Source organism: Tetrao urogallus, assembly GCF_951394365.1.
Source record: "Tetrao urogallus genome assembly, chromosome: 7".
NCBI lineage: Eukaryota > Metazoa > Chordata > Aves > Galliformes > Phasianidae > Tetrao > Tetrao urogallus.
Genome location: NC_136820.1, coordinates 31867801 through 31891850, shown reverse-complemented (window position 1 = coordinate 31891850; position 24050 = coordinate 31867801). Strand labels below are relative to the sequence as shown.

At 37.7% G+C, this 24050-nt stretch overlaps 1 protein-coding gene across 1 annotated transcript in view; it reads left to right on the top strand.

The window, feature by feature from the left end:
* CUBN (cubilin) overlaps positions 1-24050 on the top strand; it is a gene marked incomplete at both ends in the record, with an annotated part of 131593 nt that overhangs the window by 68179 nt on the left and 39364 nt on the right. Inside the window, 17 exon segments of the mRNA XM_079538628.1 lie at positions 49-230; positions 4999-5155; positions 6140-6256; positions 8506-8619; positions 9881-10009; positions 10284-10416; positions 12582-12787; positions 13311-13492; positions 14728-14917; positions 15921-16118; positions 16440-16586; positions 17505-17695; positions 17958-18141; positions 19518-19692; positions 20718-20896; positions 22450-22659; positions 22944-23084. Of these exon segments, the coding sequence (XP_079394754.1) occupies positions 49-230; positions 4999-5155; positions 6140-6256; positions 8506-8619; positions 9881-10009; positions 10284-10416; positions 12582-12787; positions 13311-13492; positions 14728-14917; positions 15921-16118; positions 16440-16586; positions 17505-17695; positions 17958-18141; positions 19518-19692; positions 20718-20896; positions 22450-22659; positions 22944-23084 (2835 nt within the window).

Sequence of the window (24050 nt, the reverse complement as noted above, 5' to 3'; positions counted from 1 at the left end):
TAGAGATAAAAGAGCAGTTGTGATGAAAGCTGATGATATCTTTTTCAGGCTGTGGTGGTATTTTTCAAGCTACCAGTGGGGAAATCCATTCTCCAAACTATCCTGAGCCTTATAGTAACAACACAGACTGTTCTTGGCTTATCCAAGTTGACTCCAGCCACAGAGTCCTATTGAACTTCACGGATTTTGACATTGAAGATCACCATTCATGTAACTATGACAACGTTACTGTAAGTAACTATAGAAATTTCAAAAGTTTCCTTAATGAATCTGAAGAAATTCTTGCAAAAGAGGAAGCTTACTGTGCAATTTAGGCTACAATTAATTTCAGGGTGTTAGTTGCATAGTCATGTTCTGTATTTATTCACAGACAAACTAAGGCTTAAATTTTAAGTTAAATAGTTATGATTTGCCTTTGCTTCACCAATGAAACAGTCTTTGCATTATTCCGGGTTTCCACTTTATCTGGAAAGGTCTTTTCTTGAAAGCAGTCATGCTGCATCCTAGCACCACATTTTTCTTTTAGATGGTGTGCTTTGTGTAGTTTTAAAGGAATAGCCCTATATAGCAATACATGGCTGTTAAGACATCTTTTTCCATTTAAATTATAACGTAGTTTACCACAGCTTGCATCAAATGGACTGCCCACACATATACCAGATTGACCATACTCCATTGCAAAACTCAGGTGAGAGGGAGGTCTATATACAGACAGAAGTTGGGGCTTTGTATATGCCCAGTGTATTCAGGTATGCATTAGCTGTCTGTTCAATTGCTTCATTGAGGACACTGCTCTCTTAAAAGCCTCATGTTGCTGTGGTTTTGTAAGCTTTTGTTGATATCACAGAAATTCAAGTTGCTGTTCAACCAATGCACAACAATGAAGAACTCTCCACATCTCCACTTGGCCTCTTAGGAGCAGGGACATGAAATCCTGACCTTTGATGTCAGATTGCACTTCACTCAGTACAAAAGCATGTGTGATCAGCAGCCACCGGATAAAGCACAGTGGCTGTCGCCCAAAATCCAGCTTTCTTCTCCTTGATAAAATGTTATTCTGAGGGGACGAAGTTTGGCAGGGGCTGAGAATCTTTTGAAAACAGCATCAGTTTTAACAAGATTGCCTTGTAAAGCTCGTTTTTACTGAACCAGAAAAAAAAGAAATGTCTCCATTTTGCTGAGCAGAACTGGAGGTTTCATTTGGCCACAAAGCATTTTTTTTAAATTAAATTTTATTTTTTTTTCTGGTTCTGAAGCAAGGTGAAAGGGAAAGTCTGTTGGAAGAATATCATAGTCCTCTATGGTATCTCACAGAAGCAGCCCAGACAAAAACATCTGAAATGGTAGCACTGGTAAAAGTGGGGAAAAAAAAATCCCACCCCAAACTAAACTAAAACAAAACAGAACTAAAAAAAAATGTACACAAATTAAGAATTCTGAAAAGATCTGATATGCATTCTTCTATTTTACACCTGATGCCAATGGATGTATGTACCTATCTAAACACACTGTAGGCTTACTGCCTTTGTAGGCTGGATGTGGGCACTTGGTTTCTACTCAGTGAAAAGCACACACCCTTCAGCTAGCAGTAGAAAAGTGGCTTCACATGCAGCAGAATTTGTAGGCCATTGCAGCACACTGACTTTCTTTTACTGCTACAGTATCTGTTATTTGCTTTTGCTTTTTGTTTTGTTGGGAGAATGATGGAGGGAGATGCTGCTGATCAGCCTGTGCTGTGAAAACTTGTCTGAAGCAGCAATATGAGCAGGGAGGGGGATGCATCTTTAATGCAGGCATCAATCACCACCTGCCAAGAGGAGGGTAGTTTGAAAATGGACGATGAAGAAGGCTCATTTGAAACCAAGAGATAATAAAGGGCTCTGTAAAAGGTGGGAAATAACTCTTCAGCCCCAGTGCAGGGGAATCATAAGGGAAATGAAGGACTGGATGGGATTTCTTTGTATTCTGGAGCAAAGGGATGAACAGAGCAGTCCCAGCTACCAAAAACACATTCCTGTACTCCTGAATTTAGGTGTTTCCTGTTTCTGTGCCTAAATTCTGTATGTTATCTGTTCTTGGAAGAGATGAACAGCTCTTCATCTGTCAAATGTGTATATATATAGCTTTTACTTCTTCTGGTCTTGTGTATAACTTGGTTGTGTTCTGTAAAAAGTATAAGCACAAGGCACTGGACAGGGTTAGGAAAAATAGTTTATTGTTTTCAGTGCCTTATTAAATAAATGTTATTTTTCTTTCCTGTTTCAGTGTAACAAGTAATACGCAGGAATGTAGAAAGTCTCTGGAAGCTAGAAAGGAGGTTGTAACTTCTTTTATCCTGCGTGCTGCCAGAGAGGATCTTCCAAGAGAGGGCAGTGATATGTGGCATTCCTATGGCTGAGTAGATAAAAATTATCATCATCATTTTGTCATGTGCTTTTGCAGGTTACATTTTAGCAAGCAGTTCGTTGCGTAAAGGGAAGAGAAAATTGCAGCTACCCACAATACAAAGGAAAAGTTAGCTTTTAAGTCACCAGAGAGGCATTCTTCATATGTTTTCAAAATAACTTCAAGAAGTTGCAGATAGACTTTCCGGAACTGATGTGTGAATATTGTGGTTTCTGATCTAGATTCAAGACTGTAATCCCCCTACAAGCCAATAAATAGGAGTTTGGCAAAAATGTAGCAGCATGTGCAAATTATCCACGAGCTAATACTCCTGCTTAGTTTGTAGTTGCCACAAGCTGCTGCTGTATCTCACTAATGCTTGTGCTGAGCTGTTGCTGGAATCAGATTTTTAGCAAGTATAAAGGCCAGGAGCCTTCCCTGCCCCTAGGAAACAGCACTATTCTTCAAGCACTCTGCCCAAAACAGCTAATAGACTTGATTTAGAAAACATTCCTCTAACTTCATGCTCTTTCTGTATTACTACAGAAAGACCTCTTTCTTTCAGAAAGCTCTTGGAATGAAGTATCTACTTAGTCTCTGACATTACTCATCCTTAATGTCCTCCCTAGTGAGGAAGTTTAACTACTGCAGTCTCATAATAGCTCATGTGTCAATGTTCAGATCTCATGCAGTGGCACAGAACAACAAAACCAGCAGTTTGCGTGAACTATAGCCGGGCCCTCTGTCTGCTTTCTATCAGTGCAATGCTTATTCTCAGCTCTGGCATTCAGATAAGAACTTCTTAGCAGTGTCCAGGGAAAGAACTTTCATTCTTTCAGGGAAAGTACCTTCATTCCTAAGGGTTATTTCCTTAGTCATTACTTTTTTGCATTCCGTGGCTTAAGGTTTTTAACAACAGGCAATCTGGTTTACATACAGAAGGTATGTAAATAATAAATAATAAATATTGCAAAGTATGTATTAAAGAGCTGACTGTGGTGGGATGCCAAGAAAGGAGAAAAGGTTGAATGGATGGATATCGTGGTTCTCTTTACAAGGTAATAATTTGTACAGACACTGCAGTACACTTAATACTCAGTCACAAGGTCTCACAAAGCTAACCAGTGTTATTTGCCTGAGGGCAAATGTTTAATTCATGGTACTGCACTGGCCAAGAAGGATATGCCAGTGGATTAAAGAGGAGTGTTGTCCTTTGTTCCTCAACTCTGAGGACTATTAGAGACAGGTCAGCTTTTCCTCAGCTACTGTTTTTGCACATTTGTTTCATTAATGTGCTCAGGGGTGCTCAAACAAGGGTGGCGTAAACATCGTGCCATACAGTCTAGTTGCAAATGTTTATTTTATCAGTGCTGTACTGAGCAGCCTTTATGGAATTTGAGGTACTTGCAAGCAAAAGAAGAGCACTAATGAAAAGTAGATTTCTTCTAACAGAATGACATTATTTTGACCTATGTGGAGGCTTATATACCCTTTTAATATCGTAGCATCTTAGTGTCTTTCAGTACTCTTACTATCCTGTATTTTTTTCCATTTTGCTGTAGGAAGCTGAGTAATAGGTTATACTAAATGACAGGCTTTCTGCTGTATAGGATATTAATGCTAAAACAGGAACTGAAGTCAACACTTGCTGCTGCCCAGTAGCTCGAAGACTTTTCCTGATGTCTTTTGTGCATACCACTGCTGAAACCAGGCACAAGGGCTGTGGGGGTGGTCCATGACTCTAAACACGTTTGCAGTGAATCATGTCTACAAAAGATTAATGGGACACTCTGAGATTGTGGCCGTTTTTCCCTGTTTTTTTTTCTTTAAATATAATTTTGATGTTGCTTTAGCTAGAAACTCATGAGTTTTAACTTCACTATCCTTTCTTTCTTACTTTGAAATAAAGAAGAAGAAAACAAAATTATCAGCTGTAAGGGCAAAAAAGAGAAGGAAGGCATTGTGGCAAAATTAAAAGTGAAGTTTTAGAAAACCGTCTTTGCTGTCTTTCTCTCTTTTTTAACTCTTCTTTGTCCTCTGCCTCAGTAGCGTCTTATGTGCATGAGTGTAATTCAACACAATAAAGCCATTATAAAACATAGTTATATGGACTCTGATAACTAATGCTGGGTACAAGTATCTAAAAGCCATAAACCCAGCATCTACTTTCTTTGCACATAGTCATTGCTCATACTGTTGCAGTAGTTGCATGTTAGAGTCAATTTGAATGCCTTTTCTGAGGCAAGATTTGGGATTAACTGAATGAAAACTACATAGGAACTCATGTTAGACATTAACTGGAAAAAAAAGTGTATGGGATTATCTAGATTGTTAATGGAGGATAACCACCATACTGGATACACACAGAGAAAATGGTTACATGATGCATTTTTGTTACAAAGATTACAGTAGCTTCAGGCTGAAATGCTTGAATTTTTTGGAAACAGCAATAGAATTAAGACAGGCAATGTGCAAGTGGTTTGCACTATTCGTGCCAGGGCTGTGTCAGGGTCAAAGTGCATAAAATGTAAAAGAGAGAGTGAAGTAAAGTGAAACAACTATTCTCAAAATGCCTATTAAAACCTAGTACTTAATTTAACCTTTTCATAACAGGTGTATGATGGTCCTAGCAGTGAAGCACAGCTTCTTAGAAAACTCTGTGGGACAGAACATCCTTCTCCTATCACATCCTCCAGGAATCAGATGTACGTCCGGCTGCTCTCTGATGGAACCTTGCAGCACAGGGGCTTCAGTGCTCGCTTTAGTGAAGGTAGTTTCTTCATTTGCATTAGCATGTATTTAACTAGTCACCAATCAGTTTGCATTACAGACAGTCTTTTAGCGCAGCTGTATAGCTCTAACAGGATGGAATTTTTCCAAATTATGGATTAAAATATTTAAAATCTAAGGATCATCTTAGATTCTGGGGAAAAAAAAAATGCCTTTTATTGAGTAGGTAAAATTCAATTTTGTTTAGTACTGCTGATGATGCCCGTGAGTTCAGACTTGCAAAATCTAACAAACACCAGCTTCTCTCTGTCTGTGAAACCTTGTAAATTCTATCTCCTGCTGGATTTTTTAGGCAGCACAGCATGATGAATGGATCTCGGTCTTTGGTACCTCACTTTCCATTCTGCACTATAAACTCAGAACGGGGAGGGTTTGTGATGAGTCAGTATGCTTAGAAACTAGGCGTGATAGCATTCAGCACTCAGCCAAAGATGCAGTCAGCCACACTCTTGCATATGTGCAGCATTTCACACAAATGTCATTTTGTTGATGCAGCTCACAAGAGGGTAATGCTAATGAAACATGATGCTGTCCTGAGGCATTGGAGGTTTCTGGATATTTTCTTAGGACTTTTTTCCTGCCTAGCTACCAGTATAGACAAATGATTAGATAAGTGGGGGTATGATTGGATCACCTTGAAATCAAGTTATTTTGGTCCCAAAGTAGCTCTTCTTGGCTATGAGGAACTGACAAAGATGAGATCTGCTCCCAGGTCATTCTGGTTCCTCAGGAGGTCAACCAGGTGCAATATCATTTATGGACTTGTGTCAAGAAGCTACACCAGGTTCTAGGAGGTAGTCCTTAAGTCTCTTTTTCTACTGATTACTGTCATGGATTTTATCCTTATAAAAATTGCTGTTGAATGTCATCTCTTATTTATTTTTGCTACAAATTCTAATATTTGTGTTTTATATATACAAATAATTTTGTGTATAAATGTGAACGTATGTGTTTTATTCTAAAGCATGTGGAAGTTTCATAGAGTCAGATTCAGTTGGGGCAGCAATTTCCTCTCCTCTGTATCCTGCCAAATACCCAAACAATCAGAACTGCAGCTGGATTATTCAGGCTCAGGAACCATGTAAGTGAAAACATCTTTTATAGTTAGCTTGGATGACTAATATCCTCATCTTCTTTTCTGTTATAACAATACAAAATTCCTCCTTTATTTCTCTAGGAAGTTCTGCATCCTGATAGTTGGAGAGAGTGTGGCTCTCCTAATTTATCCTAAATTAGATTTTACTGTAAAAAGTCTAGGGTAATGTGAGGTAAACAATTTACAGCTTTGTCACCTTATCTGTTTTACTGTGACCCAAGTTCTGAAATTATAAATGAGATGTTGAATATTATGTGAAGCTGGATTCCTCTGTGAGAAAATCTAAGGGCTTATGTATATTTAAAACACCTGTATTTATCTCACATTATTTTGGTCTGGATTTTTCATGCCAGAATTATGTTACATCAGATCTACAATGTTAACAAAATAAAAATAAAAAAAATAAAAGAAAAAAAGATTTTTTTAAATTAAATAATGAGAAAAGTTATGGAGAAATTTCAATTTAAAATACAAATGAAAATGAATATAAATAAATTGGACCTGTGTACATAAATATGCCCTCAGATTCCCTATTTTTAAATAAATTTGTAGTTGATGCTAAGACACCAAAGATCTTCCACCAAGAACTGTTATTACCTTGAATGTACAGCATTAAATTTACATGGTATAGAATTTCTTAAAAATAGGTACAACTGGGTTGTAGTGTTCTGGTAACATAATTAAAAAATGAATGTTTATTTTTAATAGCTACTACTGAATTTCACTTGTTCATCTGATATCTAGCCGTTGTTATTAAAATCACAGAAGGTTCCAACCATATTTATAACTTTATTTTGCTAAGTTATGAAACAAAGATCAGTTTGCCAAAGAAAACAAAAAATCAGAATATAAGCACTAGTTTTTTAGGCAGAGGTTGTTATGCGTATCCATGAAAAGGACATCATCAGAACTGTCTTCTGCCTATATAACATTTCTTTATGAAGACAGACATTTCTTGGATCTAGGTTGAAAAGTAACTGTTGTCACCTGATTTACGTCAGTATGAGAGGTCAGAACAATCCAGGTTAAGTATCTGTGTATGCAGTGACATCCTTCACCAGGACTGCTACATACCACACATGGCATTGTTTTACCAGTCCCAGTGTTACAGGACACAGACATACAGAACAGATTTAGCCAATGGCAAACCAGAGCATAGAATTCTTGCTCTGCTTTTACTGTGCACACCAAGTCTCCTGCTCTTGCCTCCCACTGTGGTTTTACTTTTTATTTTGTAACCTGAGGACCTACATTGACAACTGTAATTGATTGACTGGATTGGGACACAAGGGTGTCCAACACATGGATTTTGTAGTTGAATACCAATCAGTGGCACCCCGCTGAATGCAGTGCCTGGGACCATGTCTGTCACCTCAGCTTATTCTAACTAATTATAGCCCAGTGAAAAGCAAAGTATTTGTGTCAAATTCATACTTGGTTGGAGAAGGCTTCGTTATCATCTAAATCATGAGCCTCTTTTTCCAACCCACTTGAACTGCATCAATGCTCTGAGGCCAGGACTGACTCTCCTCGCAGAGGGTGAGTGTTGAGGAAAACCACTATTCTTCCATTTGTGACTTCACCTTTGTTCATATCAGAAAAGCCAAAGCAATATGAGAGTCAAAAATACCCTGAGTCAGAAATCCTCTTTTTCAGGATGTAGCCTGCAGACTGAGGGTGTGGAAAATCCAATTCCATACAAATATAGCTGAGGGTGGTTAATGATCCTTTAACCAGTCCGATTGATGTATGTGGAACGTTACAAAACGATGAAAGGTCCAGCTCTTTCTAAGCCTGGAGCAGGGCAGCGCCAGTTCACATTTTGTCCAAATCTATTGTATAGATTGCAAAGGGACAGAGGGTCACAGATGTGTAGAAATAAGTTTTGTTTTTCAGTTTGTGTAAATTTTCCATGCTGTATTTGCAGACTTTTTCAGTATATAACGAAACTGTTCAACTGTTAGGAAATTTAGTTTGATGTCTGTCTGTTAAATCCCACACTTATCATATTAATTGTATTAGAAAGTACTGAAATATGAAGAGATTTATCAGGATCTTTGCAGTAAGCACTGATGTAATTCACTCCACCTATCAAAGATTAAACTAGTTCAGATGTTATTCTTTATGGAAACTGGTTGACTTCAAGGGAGAAAAGAGTACATTTGTCTAGATATAATAGTTTCTCTGTGAAATGCCAAACTCCATTTTAACTTTTTATACTTTGCTGTTGCCAGTCAACCACATCACACTGTCCTTCACTGATTTTGATATTGAAAGTAATGGACAGAACTGTACAACGGATTTTGTGGAGATTTTGGATGGGAATAACTACGACGCTCCTCTTCAAGGTAATGTGCCTTTTCCTTTTTTATCTCATGTATGGGACTACACTCAAGGTAATTAGGTTTTCTTGAGTGTCTTGTAGCTTAATGTTTTTTTTTTTCTGATAAAAGAAGTTCCCATTGCCAGTCTAATCAGAGGAGACTGTAGCTGGCGGAATAAGACTTTGGTGTGAAAAACGTGGCCCTCCCAGGCTCTGCTAATGTGCAGTGGACCTGACTCCAGCTGCCTTTTCCTTCCTCTCCATCAGAACAATATAGGAAATCAAGCAATTCAGTTTAAAGTGAAATCTAGGTTACAAATATGTAGTGCAACCTCCACTCATGAGTCACACTGAACGCATGTGAAGAAAGTTGCAGAATTCTGGGAACAGAAAATGAATAAATGGATTTTCTTGAAACACTGGAAAACCTGAATTTCTGCTTGTTCCTGATTTTTCTACAGCTTCCTTCATACATGTTTGTCCAGAGCCACCACTTTCAAGGAGAGGAGCAGCCTGAGCAATAAAGACCAATGCTTACACTGCTAGGAAGCCATGAGACAGACCTGGCCATAGATATCCCCAGAGTTGTCATGAATTTCCTTCCTGGAAAATTCAGAACAGATGTGACTGATTCTGTTCTCCTTTACATGACTTTTGTATATAATTTCTTGACAGGGGTAGGGTTGCATTCAATATAAATGGCTTGTAACTGGGAGCAGAATTATTTTTCTTGTCTCCTATCCTCCAGTTTCACCTGGGAAGATGAGCAGGGCACTTGGCTGTTACCTTTCTTTTTGCTCTCAGATGCCTTTCTTTCAGATCATGATTCACATTCTTAATCCTCATATTACAATCTGTTATAGGAGAACTCTTCTGTTATTCGTTCCTTTTTTTTTTTTTTTTTTTTTTTTTTTTCATTAGAAACTCAGTGAAATGGAAACTACTGACAGATTTATTTGGTTTTGGAAGTATATATTTTTTAATTAGGCTGCAATTTGTGGGTAGAGTGAATGCAAGAGCTCAAGGACAGGATATCCATTGATTAGGGTGCCTGGAAGGCAGGAAGTCCCAGTTCAAATTCTTTCTCAGTTTAAAAAAAAATAAAATAGTCTAGTAGAGTGTGTTCTCTGCTAATATGATATTTCAATTTTATGTGGATGTAGCTGACAAATGCAATTATAAGCAATGTTGCTCTTAGCTGCTGTCAGGCACTAACCCTAAATGTAAGATTATTAAAAGTAATTGCATGCTGAATGCTGCTTTCACTCTGGCCTGTTCTCTTTCAGGCCGTTACTGTGGTACCACCATGCCACATCCTGTCACTTCTTTTGGTAATGCTTTGGTGGTCAACTTCGTCTCTAACAACAACATTACTGCCAGAGGCTTCCATGCCACCTATGCTGCATCATCATCATGTAAGTCTATATGACAGATATTGCTAGTTTATATCTCTGATTTTTTTAAAAGAAAGACTACATCTTGTATCTCTTTGGCTCCCTGGCATTCCCTCTGTTGTAATCCCCTGTTGCCTTTCCTCTTGTTGGATGAGGTTTTAGGAAGGATATCTACAAATCAAAGAACAGCAAGACAAGACACAATGCGTTCTTGATTAGCAAATGCTCTGGCTCCATCAAGGTATTTGTATACTGTCATCATTCTCAAGCCTCTGCTGTCTCCTTATTCTTGCAGCTTGCGGAGGTACTTTCCACATGGACAGAGGAGCTTTCAACAGCCCTGGCTATCCCGAGCCGTATCCACTCAACACCGAGTGTGTCTGGACAATTCTCAGCTCCCCTGGCAACCGGCTGCAGCTGTCCTTCATGTAAATGCATTGCCAGGGGTTATTACTCAGCCCCTTTAACAGAGCTAAAGGAAGGATGCTCTGTGTTTATTAGGAAATGTAATTACCAGATGATAAAGCTGAAACATACTTGTACAGTCACTTGGAAAGAGAACACAGCAGTGGCTGGGGGCAGCTTGCATTCAGTGTTCTCTCTTACTCATTGCTTACCATATTAAGGCATATACGGTGTTATATAAATAGTTTTTTTATTGTTTGAGCAGCATGGGATTCTGCAGAAGCCTGTTTTCACTCACATAAAAACAAGAAGAGGAAATTCAGTGCTATTCTACCTTCTCTTTAGGAAGGAAATTCCTACTATTTCCTTAATACCAGATTCATTGTAGTATTTATTATACAGCTAAATCATATAAAGAGTGCAAATACTCCACAGATTGTAAAGTAAGAATTTATATTAAAGTCTTCAAAATTTCTCAAACTGTAAGATCAATTATAGCAGTGAAAGTGCAACAGGGAGCAAAATAGTATCTCAAAGGAACTTTTTCCTTTCTTGTTGAAAACTTTCCTTTGAAGACTCGAGACAGGAAAGACATACATGGTCCATAGAACAGTGTGGAGTCCTTTACCAGGAGAGTCGGGTTGGTTTTTACCCATGATATGGATTTCTGAGTCTCTGTTTCTCAGCATCAAAGAGTGGCTGATGCCGAGAAACAGAGCACCAAACCTTTGCAAAGTCTATCAGGGATCAGCAGAAATATAAAGTTGTTTTTTTTTCAAATTTGCATTTACAGTTAACCAGGATAAAAAGAAAATTTACTCAGTAACTTGCTGACTACATAAAGTACAATTTGCTAAGCCTATACTGATTCATTAATGCAATGAAAAGGACAATATATTTCTCTTTTACTCACTGAAGCAGAGAATAAGCACTACAGCCTGAAAACATTTTCCAAAATATTTGCTGCAACGTAATGAATAATAACTTTTCAGAACAAAAACAGAAATCTAGTGGAAAGTAGAAGCTATCAGCAAAGCATATATTCAGATATAAAGTGGTATTTAACAGATACAGGCACTTTTTCTGTAGTTACATACAGTTGAAAAACTTAAAAGACTGTAAAGCATGGAGTCGTTGTGTTAGAAAGAAGTACTTATTTTATTTAACTTAATATCAGAGTTTTATAGAGTTTTTTTGGCATGAAGTATTCCTTTTCTTCAGCTCAGTCTGAACAGAAATGCCTGTCTTGCAATTTGAGATTTGGCATTAAATTTGTCTGAAGCATATCCACACAAATGGTTGGAGCCATTTAACAGCACCCTGAGCACATATGGCTGTATTCAGCACTGGAGGGGAGTTACTGTTACAAGAAAATCAGAAAGCACAAATATTTTAGAGCATGAGCTGTAAGAAGCGCTCGCTGGAATCTTTGCTATAGATTCATAGCCATGTAATGGAAAGCATATTGGATTGAATAGAAGCACTTCACTTAGAATAATAGGCAATGATTTTTAGAATGAGTTCAGGATTTGGTTCAGTACAATAATTAAGAATGTAGAGTTTAGTTACTAAATCCTATCCCTTTTCTAAGGTAAAAATTGATTAAGAAGAATTTAGAGTTTTTCTTAGAACCAGCTATGTGAAACACAGAGGCATCAGAGAAGCAGTAATATTTAATAATTCTGGAGAAAAGGGACTTTTGAGCTCTGAGATGTGAACAACAAATGAATCTAGGCCTCTGGAAATTGTTTTCTCACCAGAGAATATACTGAAATAATGCGCGCCTACAGAGGCTGCAAACTAATTTTGAGGCCAAAGGTATTTTCTGCACTCAATAGGTGTTGAAGTCTGACTAGAGATTATAAAATCTTAGAAATCTCTTTTATATGTTAGGGCTTTCTGTGTTTCATGGTGGTTGATGGAGAACTCACTAATATTAAAAAGGTTTGAGAACTCTTGAAATTTTAACTTTGCAAACTGAAGCTCTGTCATAAAAGAAGGGAGCAGAAAGGACCAAGCACTGGGTCAGCAGCACCGCCAGATAATGAGTGAGCAAACTCAGGAGGATTGCTGGCCACTTCATAGGGTAGGATAACAACTACAGGGGGATTTGTAGGCTGGCAGGGCAAACTCTGAAGTATGTTTCAGTCATATGTCTGCTAATGCTCTTCTGCTGGTATCACAACAGAGAATTTCAAGTGGAATCTAGTAGTGGCTGCACCAAAGATTATCTGGAAATTCGTGAAGGGAATGCTACTGGCACACTGGCAGGAAAATTCTGCGGAGACTCCTTACCTTCAAATTATACATCTTCTGTTGGTCATATCCTGTGGGTTAAATTTGTCTCGGACAGCTCAGGCACTGGCGTTGGCTTCAGGGCCACATTCTCACACTGTAAGTAAATGCTACTTAATTGAAAATTATTGTTTCATAACACTTCCAAAACGATCAAAAAAAGTGCCAGTCTTTGGCTCTGCAATGTCTATTAGAAAATGTTCATTGATATCATCAGGGTTGTGAATTCATTTAAAATGTGTTGCAAAATATCCTCTACACTTGTATGTATGTGAATATACTAGATATACTATATTCAGATGAACTAGACATGAAATTCTATCTTTTCTATAACAGAAGATATGTGTATATATTTAATTAATTATCTTTTCAGAAAAAAAACAGCATGGGAAAAAAAAACCAAATTTTTGTATTTAATGTATCTTGGGAAGAAATGAATATGAAGTAGGCAGGATGAGAATCATAGAATCATAGAATGGCTTAGGTTAGAAGAGACCTTACAGATCATCGAAGTCCAATAATGAGGAGAGAATTTAGCAATGTCACATTCCCATCTTTCCTATGAGTAGAGTCGTATGGCTCAAATATGAAGTAGAGGCATTAGCTGTCTCTTGTTTTTCAGTGTATGGAAGTGACATTGTGGGAGACAGAGGACAAATAGCTTCACCACAGTGGCCCAGAAGCTACCCTCACAATTCCAATTACCAGTGGACGATAAGCACCAATGCTTCACAAGTTATCCATGGCCGTATCCTGGAGATGGATGTTGAAAATCATTACAGATGCTATTATGACAAGCTAAAGGTGATTTCATTGTAAAACTTTTTTAAACTTTGGTTATTTTTGATGAAAATGATGAATAGAGGATCTTACGTATAAGCAGAATTTCCAAGGATCTGATTGGGACTCATTGGTTTTGGCATGTTATCTTTTCAGTAATTATGATAATATCAATAAGAGGTGGGAAGAAATACTCTTTGACTCTCTAACAGTTATTTCCAACATATAAGTTTGAAATATATTAAAAATAAGCCCATAATGGACATCTCAATACCTATAAAATTATTTTAAAAACCTACCAGGAACAATCCCTTACTTGCACCTCTTTTTGTCTCTGGATTAGTAATTTGCTTTTGGCAGTAGGAAGTTACCTCTTCCTCTTTACAATTTCCTCCTACAATACAGACAACATTTTTCAGGCTAAAAAGCAAAGTAAGCATAATGCAAAGCAAAACGGAGCAATTGATTCAGAAAGGATATGGAACTTTTTCCTTCATCTTATGCCAGATTTCAGTGGCATCTTCTTTATTCTAATTTAGCCTGACTTTCTTTGTCCATCCCTCTGAGAGCAAAATGAGTTTCTTAGATCAGCTGGCATCCAGTGGGCTACTCAAGGATCTGAATCAAGGATTAGATCTTCAGTCTAATGTTAATATTTGTTTGTATTTCCCACCTTTTTAATTGGGGGAAAGACGACAAGAATAAAAATAAATTTGAAAAGCAACAAAAGAGAACCATCTTGTAACTAGCCAAGAATTTAGCTTATAAATACATGGAAATATGTTATTATGGATTTATTTGACAGAATTTGAAATGCAAGTTTTCCTTGGGAAAAAGAACAAAACAATAAACCACCCAAAGACTATCATTTTTTTCTGGTACATGGTATTGGGTTTTTTTTCTTAGCAAGAAACAAAGTTGTACTTTTGTTGGACTTTTTTTCACATGGGAGGCAAGTCAGCATCCCCAAAGAGAAGCCCTGTGATAGAGAAAGAGTTTAGTTTGATTCCATTCAGGGTTCCATTCAGATCTTTCTTCCATGAAAGCTTTATATCTAACTGTATACAAAGGAAGGGGAGATACTGTTCCCTTTTAGTAAGAGGGATTTCTCTCTAACTGGGTTCTGATGAAAGATCATCCAAGTCCTACTTGCTCATTTAAAGAGGGTAATTTTCTCCTTGGAGACTTTCTGGGTAGAAGGAAGATAAAAATCTTCCCCTGTGAGGAATGACACCATCACTGTCTTTTTCTCACTGCAGGTATACGATGGGCCCACCATTCATTCCCGTCCTATTGCAACATACTGTGGTGCAGATCCAGCTTCTTTTGAATCCTCTGGCAGCACACTGACAATACAGTTCCAGACAGATTCATCTGTGACTGGCAGAGGCTTTCTTTTAGAGTGGTATGCAACGGAGCCTTCTGCTCCCACACGCACAATTGCTAGAGGTGGGTCTTCAGGGTGCTATGTGGTCAAAAGTGATCTAGTCAGTAATATATGGTGCTTTACTTAAAAATAGAACTGCAGCAATAACAAAATATAAACAACTTCGAACAAATCCTCCCCACAAGAAGAAGCCCTTACTATTAACTGACTGAGAGTTTTCATTGATATTTTAATTAAACACTGTTATAGTCATATTAAGCTATTTACAAAGCACTCTCAGGTACACTGTGTTATAGTGCTTTATCAATAAGCAAGTAGATGGGCATTTTTCTTCATACTACTATTTCATGAAACCTAACATGTTATGTGCTTTCATGAAGAAGTATCTCTCTTGAAATACCATTCTTTAATCACTGGCCATTATGATCTGAAGCCTATGCTAGACTACACCTCTTAGAGAGAATATGCTTGGTCTGATCACAAATCTTTTTGAGAAATACCTCCTGACAGGATAGGAGGTGTGTCTCTTGTACCATTGGTTTTCTCTGAGCAAGTTCAGCAAGAGAAAGTTAAGGCTGTCTGGAACATAGTGCAGTGTCTTCTTTCTAAATCCAAAGACAAATTTCTAGAGATCTCTGGAGCTCTACAACATGGTGGCAGCATGTATTTTTTTTATGTTCTGTATTCTGGGAGAGCACTAAACCACCATACATCACTGAAGGAGCTCCATCTTGCCTGAAACTTAAAGCTGAAACTTTAGGAATGGAGAAAGAAAAGCATTTCAGCTGAAGAAGTTCTAAATTCCTTTCTGAAGTACAGTCTCTGTTATGTACTTTTGTAAATATTCTTCACAATAAAATATATGTATGTATAATCCTTATAGTTCTGGATTTCAAGCTTTGTAGTCCTAGTCCAAACTGAAGCAGTGTTTGAAGAAATCCTTTCCTCTGACTACACACCTTATCATTGCGCTCCCATTGTTCTTAACATGAGGTCTGTCAAATTAAGTGAAATATTCAGTTTAAAAAGAGGATGCTTACATTTTTGTCTTCTTGAACATCATAGGTGCATGCGGAGGGACTGTGACAAGTGAAGAAACTCCTTCATTCCTCTACTCGCCAGGCTGGCCCATGAACTATAGAAATTTTGCTGACTGTGTGTGGCTTATCAGAGCTCCTGGGTCCACTGTGGAGTTTAACATCCTGGCCCTGGACATTGAATCTCACAGTTCGTGCTACTATGACAGACTTACTATCCAAGATGGTAAGAAGCCAATCTTGCCCTACCCCAGTAGGATGAAATAGACATTGAATGTCTTAGGACCTGTGTCTGGAACATAAGTAATCTAGTTAGCAATGGAAACAGCATCTACATCAGTATTGTTTCTCTAGACTGAGATGTTCCGCTAGTTAAAACAAAACTAGCAAGCATAGCAAAATGTTTGGTTATCTATAAAAATATTTCTCTGTGAGGGATTAGAAGTCTTTAAAAGTCCCTGCCTGAAAGTGGGAAAGTCACAGCAAACAAAAAAGGCAAAGTGAACTGATTTGAATTATTAATTATTACATTTTCTTTTGATTTCAGGAGACAGTGATCTTTCCCCATTGCTAGCTACTATATGTGGACGAGAACCTCCTGGCCCAGTAAGATCAACTGGAGAGACAATGTTCATCCACTTTGTGTCAGATGCAAGTGTCACTGGAGCTGGATTTAATGCCTCATATCACAAAAGTAAGATCTGTTTCTCTTCTTTCCCAGATAAATTTCTGCCTTGCTGTTAACAACTGAGTAGGAAAAGACTAATGATGGCATTTTTATCATCTGTCTATGATCTATGCAGTTGATCACAGAGATCGATTATCCAGTTCTCACAAACATAGATTAAAAAATCTCTGACTCTGCAAAGATAAAATTTGCTATTTGCTCAATAATGTAAGGCAACAAAGCATGATTCAACCAGAGTAGTCACTTTCCAGAAGTAAAAAAGTGTATACGCATAAGGTTGTAACAGCTTATTTTGAGGGAGAAAGAGAAAGAATATCCAAGTAAGAGGTGAAAGTAAATGACTCAAAGCACAGACACACACACAAAAGAAAAAAAAAAAAAAAGAGAGAGAGAGACAGATAGACAGATATTGAGAGTACATAAGTTCTTGCAGGAATGTCAGCAGTTTGCAGTGACACCCTTCCCACATGCACCCATGGTTGATAACAGATTCCTGAACAGGCTGAGGCACCAAAGAAGATGTTATGAAAACAGACAGCTGGGAGAAGTTTTTTTTACCATCAGCTTGAGTAGGTGATAGTGGTTTAGTCCATGCTAAAAGCAATAAACTCATACATCGTGAGAGTCATTCCATGAGAGGTTCATGGCACAGCTATTTGCTTACTTGTCTGTTAAGTCTGAGAACTGACTTTTAATGTCAAGATGTTTGGTCTGAGTCATCTTGCAAACTATTAAATTGTATTTGGGAGATCCTTCATTTTGTGCATTGCTCTCTGTCCCTTAACTTGTCAAATATTTGTTTCAACATTTGCTTTTACCTGTAACATCTTCCCTGTAACTGACAGTTGTTTTCTTTTCTTCTGAATCAATATTTGAATAGTTGACACTAATATTTTTCTCTTTGCTTCAACTCCTTTTTCTCAGGTTGCGGAGGCTATTTGCATGAAGATAGGGGTGTGATCACATCCCCCAGCTACCCTCAGGACTATACTCCTAATCTGAATTGTTCCTGGCGTGTAGTGGTAACTTCTGGGTTTATCATAACCGTCCATTTTGAACTGCCTTTTCAGGTTAAAAGTGAGGATGCTTCCTGCAACATCGGTGATTACGTAGAGGTAAGGTTATTAGCAAAGTCCCAAATTCTCAAAAGTATTAAAGCTTCTGAATCTTACAGATTTTAGTAGCAGTGAAACAGACCAGATTCTTGAGAGATGGAAATAAAAAATTGAAGTGCCACAGAAATTATTTTTCTGTTTCTGTCTTACTTACTGCTGTGCATTAGTTAAACACTAGGTAATTGTTTTTCTCTGTGGCTAGAAGCATTGAGATGGAGTGTGCTCGAAGCTTGTGTGACTTTAGCAAATTTTTTTCTTCTAGCTTAAGAATGGGCTCGATGCTTCTGCCCCACCCTTGGTATCTGGAAGGGGAAATGGACGCTTTTGTGGAAGCAGCCCCATCTCTACCATGTACACCACAGACAATCAGCTATTTGTCCGCTTCATTTCTGACAGCAGGAATGAGGGTCAAGGATTCAAACTGAAATTTGAGGCTAAGAGTTTAGGTAAGTCTAGCAAATGAGCATGAGTTCTGTAACTCGACAGATAGAAATTGCAATTTCTCCTCTTAAAGAGGGTTTTTGTTATAAATCCCAGCCCAGACAGAATGTAAGTCAATGAAATCAGATGTCTGCAAAAATACCCTCTCTTTTTTCTTTAGTCTGTGACTTCTGATCCTATTCTCAAATTTCTCCTTTGTAAAGACTACCAGATGCAGCTCATCGAAACTGAAGATATTAAAGTAAAATTATCTTGGGGTGGAGAAACATGTGTAACCTCTGAAATTAAGTAGAGATGTTCATTATTTATGAAGAAAAGGGAAGAAAAAAAAAAGCCTGGAAACAGAACATTATTTTAAACATTCACTACCAAGTGCAACTGCTAAGTTATGTCAGGAATGATGTACTCTAGTATGTCTAGAAAGGTGATAACGTTTCTCACAAGTTTTTCTCTCAGCTGAGAAAACAACATTTAGCCAGAGCTAACATTTTTAAAGAATGAAATAGAATGAAGGCTCAGGTTCCAGAAGTAAATCAGGGATTTGACATTTGCAGTTATTGCACTATATTTCTGACACATGCCATTTGGGATACCAGGAGACCTGCTGTTAATCAGTGTAACTGATCACAACTAAGGCAACCTGTCAATGTACTCAAACTTTTAAGTGCTTGTTTTCTTGCTTTCTGTCTACTTTTCCCCATTGCCACAGAGAATCATTGCTAGCATTTCTGTAGGGGATTCATAAAGAGAATGGGTGAAGTTGTACCGTAGTATTTCAACTGTTTAGAAAGCTTGACTAAAACTCTGTGTTTACCAGCATGGTTAGAATAGCCTTTTTTTTCTTTTTTTCTTCTTTTTTTTTTTTTTTTTTTTTTTTTTGACAGTTTTGTAGGATGAAGGACCAGAATTACTCCTCGTGTTTGCTCTAACTGGCATTTCTCATGTCTTCATTATTGCATTAAACAGGCATTTCAATCATTTTGACTTTTGGAAAGCAGTTGTAGGAAATGATTCACAGTAACAGTGATGACTCTGACCTGCTGGCTTTTCTTGCTTTGAGAATTGAGATGGGAACAAGGCAAGAAGCCTGTTTCGTGCTTGGCTAAGAAGCCAAACTAAGGAAGACGTAAAAGTGGTTTAATTTAAGGACCAGAGCGTTTGGAATTGAGGAGAACTAGGTAAACAGTAGCACATAGGGAACATCGGGTTCTACTGCATTAAAATGATTTCCCATAGCAAGCAGTAAAAAACATTCAGTTTTGATGTAGCTATATGACACTGAAAGAAAACTATTGGAATATAGTGATGACTCATATTTTCAATGCCTCACCCATTTCCTTAACATGTTGTTGTTTTTTATTGGCAATCTTTTCTTTCCCAGCTTGTGGAGGGAATATTTATATCAATGATTTCAACCCCAGTGGATATACGTCTTCCCCCAACTATCCGAACAATTACCCCTCGCACGCTGACTGTGTTTGGACCATAACTGCTCCTAATGGACATGCAGTAGAACTGCAATTTGAAGATCAGTTTTACATTGAACCTTCACCAAAGTATATATCCACATTATTTTACCTGCATTTCTTCAGAGACTTCATCCTAATTTTTCTTTCCCTGTTACTTTCTTTAATTCCTCCCAGAGCGCACTTCCATTTTTACAATCAAAAATTATTGGGAAATATTTAAGAGAGATCACTGAAGCTATTGAGTCACTAGTGTACATTGCAGTGCATGATACAGATAAATATTATAGACAGGGAGGAGGCATCCATACCTAAAAGGTGTGTTCAGTAAAATCTTTGCCCTTAAGTCTTTTCATTTTCAGATTTTCATTGTGACTATCAACAAGTTTTAAATCCAGTTGATTACCACCATTTATCTGCTGATTTTCAATGAGTCAACATGTTTTGCATCCCACTCCCTGAAGCATGAATCAAGGCCTAGTTTCCAGGTGATGTAACTTCACTGATTTGGAGATAGGCCAGTATACACCAAAAACAACCCTTACCTGTGTGGCCATATTAAGGAAAAAAATGATGCAGGAAGGAGAATCCCAAAAGTATTCTTTCTTTCTGGGTTCTAGGATGTCTTCTCAGGCTGCTGCATCGTTCTGAAGGCAAAGCTGTTAGTTAAGGTGTTTTAGGTCTTTTTATGCCCACCTATGTATATTCCCATATTTGAATTTTTATTCCCTTAGTTGGTATTGTATCTATTCTTTAACGTATCAATCCTTAAAGAGACTTAATAGCTGAATGCTGGAAAAAAAAATAAAAATTCATGTTAAAGATGGTCACAACTACTGTCTTCAGTGTTGTTCATAACCTCCCAAGGACACATTTTTGTCAGATCTGGTCTGATTATGGGCTGGATTTGAACGAATCTTTCTCAGTGTTTCTAGCACTTCTTTTGATTCAAATACTGGATGACTATCATTGATCATTAACATGTTGATTCTGTCCTGGTCACAGTGCATGAAAACTGATCTAATTTCCTACAGATCTGTGGCTTTGTACACTTATGTAAATGGTTTAAAACAATTACTGCTGAACACTGAACAAAAAATTCTTTCTTATTCTAGCTGCACATCAAGTTACCTAGAGCTACGTAACGGTGCTGACTCAAGTGCCCCTATCCTTGCCAAGCTTTGTGGGAGTTTGTTGCCAGGCTCACAGAGATCCTCGGGAGCTGTCATGTACCTGAGATTCAGATCTGACAGCAGTGACACCCATGTGGGATTCAATGCTAAATATTCAATTGGTAATGTTTCCATTTATCAATTTCTCTCACACTGGGGAAGATTTTGGTCTCGATTACCTGGCTTTTTAAATGGAACTTAAACAATGCATAAGAGTGGGACTGGCAGACGCTTCTTCCAATTAGTGTTAGGGCTATGACATCAGAGTCATCATACGGATTAACATCACATGTTCTAGACCTAACAAGAGATGGAAATTATGGAAATATGAACAGGAAACTGATCACAGATCTGCTGCAGTGAAAATAAAGACTGGGTAACCCCTCATCAAAGATAGTTATCAAAGGAGCAGTAGCACAATGGTGAGGTGGACGAAGTCATGCGGCATAATTTAATTTTAAAATTATTTACTTTCAAGGTGCAAAAAATAGTATTAGAAAGCACTAACAAATATGTAAAATAAAAAATAATATTTGGTCAGATCAGAAATATGGTACCTTTTATTTTTTTATAAGTTTAATGATCTTCAAAGGTTAGTGGCTATTATGTTAGTGTTACTCATGTAGGAAAGTCTTGGACTGACAATTTCTCAAAGGCGAAATAGTGAACGCTATTGCTTTACACAGGATTTTGCTGATTGTGTTAAATCTTAAGCCGTTAAGCCAATGTAGCATACTGTGATATTTCTGAAGCTGAAAAATGAAGCAACTTCAAACCTCATAAAATGTTGGTATACTAAGCCATTATGCATTTATGTATCCATAGAAGATTTAAACAGTCATCTCAACTCTATGCCAGTCCTTCTGGAGCAAAGCACTTATCTCTCAAAGCAGATAGTACGTACACCATTCTTATGGTGGTCATAAGTCATGAAAAGGTATCTGGCAGACACACAGACTACACTGTAAGATCCAATATATTCTATCAGAGAGTATTATTTTCTGTGAACTGTGTTATTATGAGTTTATAACTGCAGATACCACTGATAAGTGAGTTTTCAGAGAGCACAAATTGATCGTAAATAGTCGCTTCCTGAATTATGCAGTTTCTTCCTCATGAACCACTCCATCATTCCATCACAAGGAGAGGTATCTAAACAGGAAGGGACTGCAGGAAATAGAAGAGGAATTTGAATCATAGCTTTAGACACAAATCAGCAATTACTTTTTGCCAGTAACAAAACGTTTAGATCCACTTTTAGCAAACTAAGTTTCTTTATGAATAGTAGTTGATACAGATTTCCATACATTGAACGTGAGGGGTTTTTTTAAATCTTTTTCAGAAGAACTGGATGTATATGGATATGGATAAATATGGATATAGGTAGAAATTAGACATGGTCCTTGAAATCTGTGAGTTTATTCAAATAAATGGGAGACAGGCAGATGGGAAGGGCTGCCTGCAATGCAAGTGGTGCATATGACAAACAGAACAAATTCAACTGGTTAAATTAAAAAGAAAACGTGGGATTTTTGGTCAGAAAGCAATTCTAAATGTATTACCCCACAGCTACAGAATAAGCTGCTTGTGCCTTAGTTTTAGGTTTTGAGCTTTCTTCTGAAAAACTGCTTGTCTCTCTGAGCTCCTTCAATCAGCCTAGTTCTTGCTTTTGCAGCTCCCTGTGGCGGTACAGTGGCAGGGCAAACTGGTGTCATTGAAAGCGTGGGATATCCTGACCTTCACTATCCGGATGACCTGCTCTGTGAATGGTTTCTGCAGGGACCGAGGGGCCACTATCTTACCATCACACTGGAAGACCTGGATATTCAAAGCACCTCTGAATGTGCAAATGACTTTGTGGAGATACGAGAGTACAATGCTTCTGGTTTGAGAGTTTTTTCATTGTTTGTCCTCTCTTTCCTCGCAATGCTGAGAAACCTCACCAGAGGTTCCTGAAAGCATTCCTCATTAAGCATATGGTGCCCCTTTTGAATGTACAGTGTTTGCTCCTGTCTGCCTTGCTTGCTGAAAGGCAAACAAAACCTTTCCCAGCAATTTCCCAGAAGTAAACTGATTTTACTAGTTTACTTAATGTGGTCCATCAGTATAAATGGAAATAGAAATAACATATTTGATAAAAAATTGTATTTCTGTATTTGATTTTTACAGGAAATTTGTTGGGCCGGTACTGTGGTAACACTCTCCCTGATGCTGTGGATACCTCTGACAGTTTTGCTTATGTCAAATTTGTCGCTGATGGATCAATAAATGCCCGAGGATTCAGACTGCGCTTTGATTCCAGTACTGAAGGTTGGATTTGCAAAGCTGCAAGTTACTTTCAGGGCAGAAACATAGTGCCCAGTACATAGTCTAGTAAAGCGTACATTGTAGATCAGTGGTTTTAGGATGTATATTTGCTCTTCAAATTCATTGCTAGATAAAGTAAGAATAGAGCTCTCTGGTTACTGCTTAGCCAAAACTTTGAAAGGTAAGCAGTCCCTGTAAAGGACGATGCTTTCAGTGATAGGTTTCAAACAGCAAAGCATGCTTCTCTGCACTTTTTCTCTGCAGCAGTCACTCCAGGGATGTCCTGCCATACAGGACATCTTAATGAGATGGAGGAAGGTAAAGAAAATCTATGATATTCCTTTATGTTATTCTTTTCCATCTTTTAAGGTGAGTGATATTCTTAGGTCTCCCTAAAGGCAGTAGTTCGGAGGTAATGCTTTGTTTTGTTTTCCTACATTAAAAGGTATAATTTATTTGTTCTCAAAATTAGTTAATTTGGGAGGAAATGAGCTGATCATGTAGAAACTGAGAGGTTTATCCTTCTCCTTTGGAGAGTTCTTGTCCAGAAGAAATGAATCACCACCTTGCAGAAGTATGCTCTCATAACATAGTTTAGCATACCAGATTGTTTTCCTTAGAAATTTTGACTTTCTAAGGAAAATATCTTTCCAGTCTTAACATCAGTGATGATTCATGATAGCAGCATCACAAAACTGCAGAGGCACTGAGGTTGTAAGAAATGTTCGACCACTCAAGCAGGATCAGGTAGAGCAGGCTGACCAAGAATGTGTCCAGTTGAGTTTTGAATGTCCTCAGGAGCAGACACTCCAAAACCTCTCTGGACAACCTATTCCAACATTCAATAACCCTCAAAGTGAAAAATAAGAAAAAAAAATCTGGTAACTTTTAAATAAACTGTTTGCAGTAGTTGTCTTGAAAATATCTCCTGTCAACTCTTTTTTAAATTCCTTGTAACTTCATCTGAAA